The sequence below is a fragment of the Apodemus sylvaticus genome, chromosome 17, assembly GCF_947179515.1.
Source record: "Apodemus sylvaticus chromosome 17, mApoSyl1.1, whole genome shotgun sequence".
NCBI classification, from domain to species: domain Eukaryota; kingdom Metazoa; phylum Chordata; class Mammalia; order Rodentia; family Muridae; genus Apodemus; species Apodemus sylvaticus.
Window position 1 is genome coordinate 67,762,188 of NC_067488.1, and position 11,883 is coordinate 67,774,070.

An 11,883-nucleotide genomic window follows, 5' to 3' on the forward strand; every position below is an offset into this window, starting at 1 on the left:
TATACTAAAAGAAAAAAATTATTTATCTATCTATATATCATCATTTATTTATTGAGACAGGGTTTCATTATATATGCTTGGCTGGCCTGCAACTTGTCATGTAGACCAGGCTGGCTTCAAACTCATAGAGATCTGCCTGTTTCTGCTTCCCAAGTGCTGGAATTAAAGGTGTGCACCACCATACTCCAGCTCTTCTTCCCTTTCAGATTCTCTTGGACTGTTTCCCTCGCTCTGTGTCCTCTGCTCCTTCTGTTTGTTCTTTTGCCATACTCCTGTGTCTGACAGCCACCTTGTTCCAATATTTTCCCTGAATGTTGGGCTCACATGGTTTCTTTGTGAAATCCCGTGTCTGTGTGTGTGTGTGTGTGTGTGTGTGTGTGTGAGAGAGAGAGAGAGAGAGAGAGAGAGAGAGAGACTATAGATTAAATTAATCCCAGTATGCACCCTGTCACTGAGTTACATCCTGGAGGTGGAATCAAATTTGGGAGTTGGAACCCAAAACTGTCTAATCCTACCTGAATGCTGCTTCTGCCTGCTGCTTAAACTGCCAATGTCCCTGAGCCTCCATCTACCCTCCATTTCTCTGTTTTTTCTTTGAAGAGCTGTGAGGTCACAAAGAACAAGAAAGTGGGTACTCTTCTCCCATAAACAGAAACTGAGGATTGCTAGAGAGTAAAGAGTGGGAAGGGTCAGGCAAGATTGGCTGAAACAGAGGGTGATGGTGGGCTGCCCTGCAGTCCTGCAGTCCTCCTGCAATTCTCCTGCAGTCCTCCTTGAGGCTTCCTGCAGCCCTCCTGTAGTCCTCCTGCACTCCTCCTCCAGTCCTCCTGCACTCTTCCTCTAGGCCTCCTGCAGCCCTCCTGCAGTCTTCCTCCAGATCTCCTGTAGTCCTCCTGCAGTCCTCCTCCAGGTCTCCTGCAGTCCTCCCCAGACAGTCTCTCTGTGGATCACTCTAGTCTTCTCCCATGAACTTATCCTAGGGCCAAGGTATCAGTTAATAAATATTGTAGATTTCCCTCTCCCATCTTGATTGAAGTCCCTTTTCTGTCTCACTGGGATTGCAGGCCACAGTTGGAAGACCTGATTAAGCACTAGCATAAGTTCTTTCTGGAGTGAGCAGAGGGAGTTGCTGCCATTGAGAAGGGAGCAGGAGATCCCACCAGGGAAGCAAGACGATTTATGAGAAGAGCAACCTATTGAAGAATGGAAATTAAATCCCTAGGTAAGAGGGCTTCAGGGATGGCACCTGGCAACTCAGAAGGAATGTTAGAGGCTTGAGTATTCCTTTTGCGGAGATTGATCCCCAGAGTCTACGTGTGGGTGTGAATGCATCGCTCTGCCCCTTAGTCCTGCCTGCCTTAAACCATCTCAGGTTCCAGGTTCTGCCCTGCAAACTGAGGTGGGCCTACGTCTCACATTGTCTCATTGCCTAACAGTGAAATCAAGGATGCCCTCCTCTGCAAACCACAGCAAGGGTCTTCCTGCTCTCCATCACCTGCTCCAGTTACTTTAGATTGTAACTCATTGACACTAAAACAGTGACATTGCAGTAGAAGAAAGCACACTTGGCACATCATTCCCCCTACTCCATACAACATACACACATGCACACACATACACGTACACACAAATGCACATTCACATGTAAGCAGACACATACACACATGCATACACATGCATACTCACACATGCATGCATATATACACAAACACATGAGCACACATGCATATTCACACATGCACACACATGGACACACATACATATACACATATGCACATACTAACACATATGCACATACATACAAACATACATACATACATACACTCACATATCCATACTCACAAATGCATACATACATACAATATGCGCACACACACAAACACCCCACCACCACACACATGGACTCACATACATACACACACATGTACACACATACATACATACACACTTACCCATACTCACAAATGCACACATACATACAACATGTGCACACACACAAATACACATCTACACATCCACATATGCACACACACATGCATGCCCCCACACATCCACAAACACACATGCATGTGAATCCACATGTATAACTCATACATACAAATGCAGATACACAGATGCACACACATGAGAACACACAAAGCATGTCTGCACACGCTCGTACACACACTCGCACACACACATGCACACCGCCATCCAGATCTAGTAGTGGCTGAATGAACAAAAAATCTTCATCACCAGCTTGGGGGGAGGTAGGTAGGTGGTAGTGTAGGTGCCCCCATTGTGTGATCACATTCATTGTATGAGTTTGTCTGTTCATTCATCACAGTGACAGTCCCCATGTGGGTAGCAGAGAGTACGTGTACATGCATCATCCCCGTGTTTGCTCCTGAGTATGTATGTCAGTGTGTTCCAGTCTTTCTGTGTGAGTGTCGTCCCCAATCCCCCATCCCCCCCCAGATCTCTAATTAGTGGTTTGGGGTTTGTTCCTTTTCCCTCCTGTTCCTTCCCTCAGCAGCGCGGCAGCAGCGGCAGCCTCGGTGGTAGCAGCAACAGCAGCAGCGGCAGCGGCAGCGGCAGCGGCAACAGAAGCTGCCGCACCACTGAGTAGCAAGCAGCAAGGACTCCGAGTCAAGAGTAGGATTGTAGGACTGGATCTGAGTAGGAACAAGAGTGAGCCCGCCTGAGAGGGGAACAGATCCCTCCCAGCGCCCTCGGGCCACCCATTGCCAGTAATCTTCGTGCCAGACCTCTTGAGAGGAGACGGGACAGCCAAACCTAGCCTCCCCAGGTACAGATACTGGGCAGCTCTGGGGGGACTGCCCACAGATGCCTACTGGATTTCTGGGGTATGTAGGACACCTGGGTCTACCAGCCCTTTTCACCTTTCCCCCACAGCACCCCCAAGGAAGCTCTGACAACTTGCCCATATTCCTGCTTCCCACCCGCTCCCTGGGCACCCCCTTTTCTCCCTCCCAGATCCCTTCTTTGGGGAGCTCAGCAAATGGAGCAGGAAATTTGGACCCTCTGCCTCCCTCTCTCGCCTTCCTCATTGGATCCGGAGTCTTCTCCGCTGGGAAAGCTGTAATTAGAGGGTGGATCCCTACAGACAGAGAGCAGCCCCCCCACCCCCACCCCCCAGTCCCTTCTAACTTTAGATCTCTTCTCTCCCATTCTCCCATTCTCCCTCCCTCTCCCTTTTCCCTCTCCCACTGGCTCCTCGCTTCTCTCCATCTGCCTGACTCCTTGGGACCCGGTCCCCAGCCTGAGGATGGCGTCCTCTCTGCTTGAGGTAACTGTTCCCTCTTCTTCTTTAAGAAACCAGCTAAGACCTTCCTGGTCCTAATCCATGCCTACCCCACCCCCTAGGCTAACACAGACAGGAGCTGCAGGGCTAGTCACTTCCAGGGTCCTTCTCATGAAGAGAAGGAGTAAGGTCCTGGGAGGGGCAACCAGAGGGTACTAGCAAGGCAGGGGAACAGAGCCAGGGGTCAGAGGGCAGTCAAAGAAGAAAGCCAGGACCCCTAAGGTCAGCTAAGCCACTGACTGTGGAGAGTGAAAGGCATTAGGGACAGGAAGGAGAAGAGATGGGCAGGGAGAACAGGTAGGCTGACAGTGGGTGGTGTCTGAGTGGACACTGAGAAGCCTTCAGCTACTGTTCTTTGGGTTAGGGGGAGTCCCGTATCTAGGGTTCCCACATTAAGCAAGATCTGGCCAGGTCTGTGTTGAGGAAAGAGCCTGGTCTGTGAGCTGCTGTGTGGGAGAGGAAGAAGGCAGCCCTGCATGTGGGGGGCTGGCCAGGGGAACTGAGCCGAGGACCGACCGACTGAGAGGGAAGCAAGGAGGAGGGACAGGGTCTGAGGCCGCTTGCCCGGCTCACAAATATTTAGCTTTCAGCCAAAGACAAACTAAGCTCTATTTTGGGAGTGGGAGGCTCCAGGGAGGGCTGGGCCACTGCCCTTCCAGGCTGGGACCCCAGCAGCCTCTTCTGGCCTCCAGAACCAGGGTGCCATGTGAGTTTAGGACCTTGAGAAACCATTAACTTTTCAGGGCTTCTGGGGGACCCAAGGCACAGGACTCAAGCCACTCAGAGCCAGAGTTGTTCTGTGGCTCCTAATGTTCCTGTGTCACCATCTCTAGGCTGCTTTCAGGGTATCTCTGAAGGAATCTGGGGTGAGATACCCTTCAGTACCCTTCTGTAGCCTCAGATTGTCCCTATTCTTGGGGCCTATCTTAGTCCAATGTAGTGGCGCAAATCTTAATCCCAACATTTGGGAGGCAGAAGCAGAAGCAGGTGAGTTGGAGACCAGCCTGATCTACATGGAGAGTTCCACGATAGTCAGAGCTACACCTAGAAACCTTGTCTCAAAAACAAAACTCCATTCTGGGTGCCCTAACTCAGGTCCCAGGCGTGACTAGTCTTTGCTGGTTGACTCCTCAGAAAGCAGAGTAGTTCAACTTGAAGGAGAGGGAGGTGTGTGTGTGTGTGTGTGTGTGTGTGTGGAGAGAGAGAGAGAGAGAGAGAGAACAGGAGGTTTTTGAACTTAAGTATTTACTGTCTTATGTGTGTTAGACACATTGTTAGACACATTGCTGACTGTGTGTGTGCCCGAGGCAGGTGTGTCCACCTATGTGTGTGCATACCTGCATGTACAGATGCACAAGAGTGCATGTACACACACAAGCTGGATTATCTTAGTACTTAGTCCAGGTGAGAAATGGTGTCTGTAAGGCTCTGAGACAAGGCCCTTATGACTGAGTTTGAGGGAGTGGCATACAAGCCAGTGGGTGGAGGCTCTATAACCAGATAACCCAGGTACATTGACCTGCTTTCAGCTGCATTGTGTACAAATTGTTATCATGCCCTTTCCTCCAACGTACTCTAAACTTATTTATTATAATGTGCATGCATGACCATAGGTACATGTGTGCCACAGCTCGTGTGTGTGTGTGTGTGTGTGTGTGTGTGTGTGTGTGTGAAGGTCAGAGGGGAATGTTGGGGAATCGACTTTCTAGTTCCACCTTGGATTCTGGGAATTAAATTCAAGTGAGCAGGCTTTCCTGGGAAGCTGCTGAACCATTGTTATTATCAATTATTATTATTATTACTGTTGTTGTTATTGTTATTATTTTTACTCAACCGATTATGTTGAGCCATCATTGAAACAATAGTTTTGAGGAAGCAGGAGGCGAGAGGTGCGTGTAAAGTCTTGGGTGTGCCCAGAGCAGGAATGGTATCAATGATATGGACATCGTGTCTGCCCTGCCAGCGTGGCACTAGTGCCTAGGGGAGGGGCAGTTCAGAGACTTTCTGAAAGACACAGGCTTGGGGAAGCATTTGGCAACAGAATGTGTCACAGATGCTTAGGCTTTCAGACCCCCTACTCCCTGTGAACAGAGATTCCTTAACATAAAGACACCCCAGACTCTCCATTTCTTTCCTTTTCCTTTCTTTTTTAATTATTTATTATCTATTTATGTATTTATTTATTTTGAGACAGGGTCTTTCTTCATAGCCCCGTCTGTCCTGGAACTTATTATGTAGACCAGGCTGGCCTCGAACTCAGAGATCTGCCTAGCTCTAGCTCCCAAGTCCTGGGTTACTTGGTAATTCCTGTTTCTTTTACCTAGTTTTTAAGGTCCCCAAAGTCTTGTGAATCCCTCTACCTGCTTTGAGTAGATTCTCCAGCAGTGAGCAGGAGCTTGGGATTCAGAGAAGGATGCAGCCCTTGGGGTAAGGGGATCAGGGGAGAGGGAGAATGGGGAGGGAAGGACCCTAGGCAAGAACAGAACTGACAAACCTGTGCTAGGCTAGGGTGGTTGCTCAATGGGGAAGGGACCTGGGGTTCAATTCCTAGCATGCTAAAAAATACTCATAATAAGAGAAACTAATTTTTAAAAATTGTAAAGCTGGGTGAATGAAGAAAGTGGGGAGAAATCTGGGAACTAGGAACAGGTACCCTGGGTGTTCAACATATGTAGTGGCAATCCCATCTCCCTCCCTCCCTCTCTCCCTCCACACAGGGTTTCTTTGTATATAGCCCTGGCTGTCCTAGAACTTGCTCTGTAGACCAGGCTAGCCTCAAACTCAGAGATCTGTCTGCCTCTGTCTCCTGAGCACTGGGATTAAAGGCGTGGATCACCACCTCCCAGCTTGGCTGTTTTCAGTTTTTGAGACAAGGTCTCACTGTGACTGTCCTGGAACTCAGGGTTAGGGGTAGGGTTAGGCTTAGACTATTTGGACTAGTCAGGCCTCAGGCTCACAGAGATCTGCCCTTCTGCCTCTGAGTGACAGGATTATGATTTTAAAGGGTTGTGGAACAAGAATAGGGACCAAGGACCTGGAAACTGTGTATCCTGGGTACTACAAGGTAATACACATGATCGGGTATAGATAGGAGCGCATGCGCAGAACCCTGAACCCTTTCCTCAGCTCTCACAGAGCAATCAGCCAGAAAAGGAAACTGAGGATGTAAAGGAACCTAACCTCCAGCACTTGGCTCCCAGAGCAGTCCAGCACTTTGGTTTTTCTTTCTGGCCTTCAGGGGGTATTGGCCTTGCTCGCCAAAGTAGGGGTCTCATGTCAGCCTAAGGGTTGGCTGTCTTCTTTCACCCCTCCCTACCTCCCCACAGCTGGGTGGGGTCCCTAGGCTTGGCTGAGGCCCTTGTGGCCACAGTGTGAGGGCCGGGCAGGCGGGGGACCGCGTCGGCGTTTTTAAAAATAAACCGACCGCAGGGAAGCCACCGGAGCTGGAGCCGAGCAGGGCCATGCTGGGCAGAGGGGGAGGGGGCAGCAGCTAAGGGGAGAGGAGGGAGGAGTGGCCTGGTCGGGGTTTTCTGGGGCCCATCGCCATGGTGGGTTTCTCTTGGGTGGGATCTCTACGCTGTCCTCACCTCCTGTGTTTTCCTTAGCTCTTCTGGCCCAGGGTCTCTTTCCACCTCTCCTTTGTTTATTCGGCTTTCCTCGCTCGCTCTCCCTTCCTTTTGTCTTTTAACTTTCCCCGTCCATTTCTGCCTCTTAATGCAAGCTTCTCTCCCTTAGGGTCCCTCTTTCTCTGTCCCCTGCAGAGCTTTGCATGCGGGTTCTTCAGGCACAGTGGACTTTGTGCACCATGGTTTTGGCTCTCATGTCTTTGAACTCCCATGTTGCTACCTCTCCTTCATACTAAGTTTGACTCCTGCTCCCCCTTGGCTTGGGCCATTAGAGGATCCAGGGAAAGCCTTATGGGAAAGCCCAGGGGTTTACTGTTGGACAAGGTTTGGGTAGCTCTTATTGGGAGCCCATAGGATTGGCAGGACCTGAGAGACAGAGACAGAGAGAGAGAGAGAGAGAGAGAGAGAGAGAGAGAGAGAGAGAGAGAGAGAGAGAGAGAATATGAAAATATGAATTGGGCAGGAATGCAGTCTATAGTAATGATTGCACACACCTTCACTGAAACCTTGAGACAGCAGTGTCACCTCTAAGATTTGGCATCACATCTCTGAGAGCCCTGGATCCCCTCCTCCTTCATGTTTTACTAGGAAGACACCAGACAATCAGATAGACTTTTCTCTTTTCTTCCTTCCTTTTTTTCTTTCTTCCTTTCTTTCATTTCGTTTTGTTTTGTTTTTGAGACAGGGTTTCTCTGTAGCCCTGGCTGTCCTGGAACTTGCTGTATAGATCAGGCTGGCCTCGAACTCAGAGATCTGCCTGCTTCTGCTTCCCCAGTGCTGTGATCAAAGGTGTGCACACCTTTTATTTTTCATTTTATGTGTATGGGTGTTAAGCCTACACATATGTGTATGCATCATGTGTGTTCCTGGTGTGGTCTGTGGAGCCAGAAGAGGGAGTAAGATCACTTGGAACTGGAGTGACAGATGGCTTTGAGCTGCCACATGGGTGCTGGGAATCTAAACCAAGTGCTCTTAACTGTGGAGTCATTGCTCAAGCCAATGGCTAGCTAGCTTTTAAAAAAAATGTTTGGTAAACACACACACACACACACACACACACACACACACACACACACACATGAGGGCAGGGCGGGGATGGTGGTGATAGAAGTGTGCAGGGTAGGGTACATTTATGTGACCACCATGCCACTGGAGCATCTGAAGAAGTCTGAGGACAGCTTTGTGGGAGTTCTCTCCTTCTAGTGCAGGGGTTGTGGGGCTGGCTTCAGGTCACCAGGCTTAGTAGCAAATGCCTTTACCCATCAGGCCTTCTCTCTGGTCCCACATAGTCAAGCTTTTGAAGGATGTCTTTTATTTTTTTCTCTTTTTTATAAGTTGATTTGGTTGAACCCAATCGACATATTTTGGACATACTGGCCCAGGATGCTAGAGTGCATTTCTTCACAAGAGGTTCTGATTCTAAGCTAAATAGGGCACCAGGAGGTCTGAGGGATGGTTGTCATGAGGTGGTCAGATAGATTGTAGCAGTTTGGTCCGCACTAAGGAGCTCTTTCTTTCTTATTAGTTTTTATTTTTTGAGACAGGGTTTCTTTTTTTCTTTTTGTTTTGTTTTGTTTTGTTTTTTTCCGAGACAGGGTTTCTCTGTTTCACTTTGTAGACCAGGCTGGCCTCGAACTCAGAAATCCGCCTGCTCTGCCTCCCAAGTGCTAGGGTTAAAGGTGTGTGCCACCCCTGCCTAACTACGTCTGTTTCTAACCCACATACCCCCAGCCCACTCTCATGTTTCCTTCATTCACGGTACTTGGATGGTAAGGTGCAGACCGACCCCATGTACTATGTCTTGGAAACACTGAAGCTGTGTCCAGGGTCTTAACCAGCTCTCCACCTCAGAGAGTCCTGAGGACTTTGTATTCTCTCACTGCTCAAAGGGATGCTAGCTGTTGGTGCCCGGTGCCTGCTTAAAAGACATTCTTGCCTCACCACAACCCAAGCTTGGCTGAGGCCATGTTTCCTCTCAATGTCCCAGTGTCTCTGCTGTCCCTTCCTTGAGCTTCCTGGGTCCAGAGTGCATGCCGAGAGAGAGATTCATTAGGGACATGTAGACTCTGAGACTTTATCTCAGGGAGAGGAGGAGACAGTGACTCCTTAGTCAGGAGCTGAAACAGAGATAGGAAACAGAACTGAGGTGAAGACAGGAAAATCTGGAGTGAGGCCGGACGTTGTTCCCGGCACTGTTGCCTCTCTTTGTGCCCCCATGCCACTTTCTGTGGAGAAGGTATGGAAGATGGTGTCTTTGCTGTGTTGGCCAAGCTGATCTCAAGGACTCCTGGGCTCAGCCTGCCAAGGAGGAGCTAGGCTTGTTTGTTTGTTTTTGTTTTCTTTTTGAGTCAGGGTCTCTCTACATAGCCCTGGCTCCTCTGGAGCTTACCATGCAGGCCAGGCTGGCCTTGAACGCCTGCCATCACACTAAACCTGCTTGCTTTTGAGACAGGGTCTGTGTAGCCTGGCATTTGCAATGTAGCTGAGGATGACCCGAGGCTCTCATCTTCTTTACCCCACCCCCACCCCCCAACCCTCAGCCCCTGTCTCCCCCAAGTGCTAGGGTTATAGGTGTATGCCACCATATCCAGGCCATACTCCTCTTGGAGTCCCTGGCTGTAGCTGGGCTTCTGTCTGCTTCAGATCCACTTTCCTAGGTCAGGACCCTAAATCTCACCTCAACCAGCTGGCTGCTGCTTTTATTTCGGCTCTTCCTCAGAGACACTTGTACAGCCCTGTTGACTCCACAGGTGGCTCTTCTTTCTGTCTGCTGGACTTGCCAGGCCTCACTGGCACACCAGCCTTACCTCTATTCCCTTTCCTCTCTACCTCTCCCTAACCTCTGTGCTGTTCTCCATGTCTGTAGGTCTGAGACCTATAGCTATGCCCTTCACGCTGTCCTCTCCCCCTCCCTCCTAAGCAGTGCCTCTCTCTCTCTCTCTCTCTCTACAGGAAGAAGGTCACTATGGCTCCAGTCCCCTGGCCATGCTGACAGCAGCCTGCAGCAAGTTTGGCGGCTCCAGCCCTCTGCGGGACTCAGCAACCCTGGGGAAAGGGGGAGCAAAGAAACCATACACTGACCTTTCGACCCCCAAAACCATGGGGGACGCCTACCCCGCGCCCTTCTCAAGCAGCAACGGACTCCTCTCACCGGCAGGCAGTCCTCCAGCCCCAGCCTCTGGCTATGCAAATGACTATCCACCCTTTCCCCACTCATTTCCTGGGCCAACTGGTGCCCAAGACCCTGGGCTCCTAGTGCCCAAGGGGCACAGCTCTTCTGACTGCCTGCCTAGTGTCTACACTTCCCTGGATATGGCTCACCCCTATGGCTCCTGGTACAAGGCAGGCATCCATGCAGGCATCTCACCAGGTCCAGGAAACACACCTACTCCTTGGTGGGACATGCACCCTGGGGGCAACTGGCTAGGTGGTGGGCAGGGGGGCCAGGGTGATGGGCTGCAAGGGACACTGTCCACAGGCCCTGCACAGCCTCCACTGAACCCCCAGCTGCCTGCTTACCCATCTGACTTTGCCCCCCTTAACCCAGCTCCCTACCCAGCGCCCCACCTCTTGCAACCAGGGCCCCAGCATGTCCTACCCCAAGATGTCTATAAGCCCAAGGCAGTTGGCAATAGCGGGCAACTGGAGGGGAGTGGTGCAGGCAAACCCCCGCGGGGTGCAGGCACAGGGGGCAGTGGTGGATATGCGGGCAGTGGGACAGGGCGGTCTACCTGCGACTGCCCCAACTGTCAAGAGCTAGAGCGGCTGGGGGCGGCAGCGGCTGGGCTGAGGAAGAAGCCCATTCACAGCTGCCACATCCCTGGCTGCGGCAAGGTGTACGGCAAGGCTTCGCATCTGAAAGCCCACTTGCGCTGGCACACCGGCGAGAGGCCTTTCGTCTGCAACTGGCTTTTCTGTGGCAAGAGGTTCACTCGCTCCGACGAGCTGGAGCGCCACGTGCGCACTCACACCCGGGAGAAGAAGTTCACCTGCCTGCTCTGCTCCAAGCGCTTTACCAGAAGCGACCACTTAAGCAAACACCAGCGCACCCACGGGGAGCCAGGCCCGGGGCCACCCCCAAGCGGCCCTAAGGAGCTGGGGGAGGGTCGCAGCGTCGGGGAAGAAGAAGCCAATCAGCCGTCCCGATCTTCCACCTCGCCTGCACCCCCAGAAAAGGCCCCTGGGGGAAGCCCAGAGCAGAGCAACCTGCTAGAGATCTGAAGCGGGCAGAGGAAGGTCTCCAGCCCCAGGGTCCGCTTGCCAGGCTCTCTCGGTGCCACCGGTGGACCACCGCTTGCCCCTCGCTCTTTCCTATGCATGCTGTACTCTGGGGGCTCTCTCTGTTCCCCTATCTCCTTGCATGTCTCCTCAGCTCTTCTCTCTTTGAGTCTTAGCCAAACTCCTCTCAGGCCTTTGCCCGTGCCTAGTTCCTATGCTCCGACCTCCTGAATTTTTTTTCTTCTCTGCCTCTGTTCTTCACAGCTTCCATCTGGCCTCACATCATTTTCTCATTAACTCTTTGCCATCTAATCTTTCTGCTTCCTAATCCTGTTTGCCACTTTCCCAAAGCTTCCAGGCTGTTGCCTCGATTCCTCTCTGCTTTTCATTCCCTTGAGCTTTTTTTTTTTTTAAACAAACACGATGATGATGATGATGATGATGATAATTTATTGCCCCCCTGGTGGTTCTTCATTAGGAACCAGAGTTAAGGAGATTGGTGTTCGTAACCTGGCTGGGAGCAGAGGGGGAAGCCCAGTGGGGATCTGATCCCAATGATGGGGTGACCCCAGAGTCAGGGAGGCTGCCCCCCAGACCTGAGTACTTAACCCCTATGCGCCAGGAGTAAAGAATAGTAATAATAATAATTCTATTTATCTAAGTTATGACAGGTCAGGTACAGTGAGCTGGAGAGGGAAAGGGATTCATTTTTTTTTTTTTTTTGCTAAGTTAATT

General features: G+C 50.9%; 1 protein-coding gene across 1 annotated transcript; it reads left to right on the top strand.

Moving 5' to 3' along the window:
* The first annotated feature begins 3,268 nt into the window (after window positions 1–3,268).
* Sp7 (Sp7 transcription factor) lies at window positions 3,269–11,171 on the top strand. Its single transcript, XM_052161511.1, has 2 exons — window positions 3,269–3,289; window positions 9,883–11,171. Exons 1-2 carry the CDS (start codon window positions 3,269–3,271, stop codon window positions 11,149–11,151), a joined length of 1,290 nt encoding a protein of 429 aa, XP_052017471.1. The 3' UTR covers window positions 11,152–11,171.
* The last annotated feature ends 712 nt before the right edge of the window (window positions 11,172–11,883 follow it).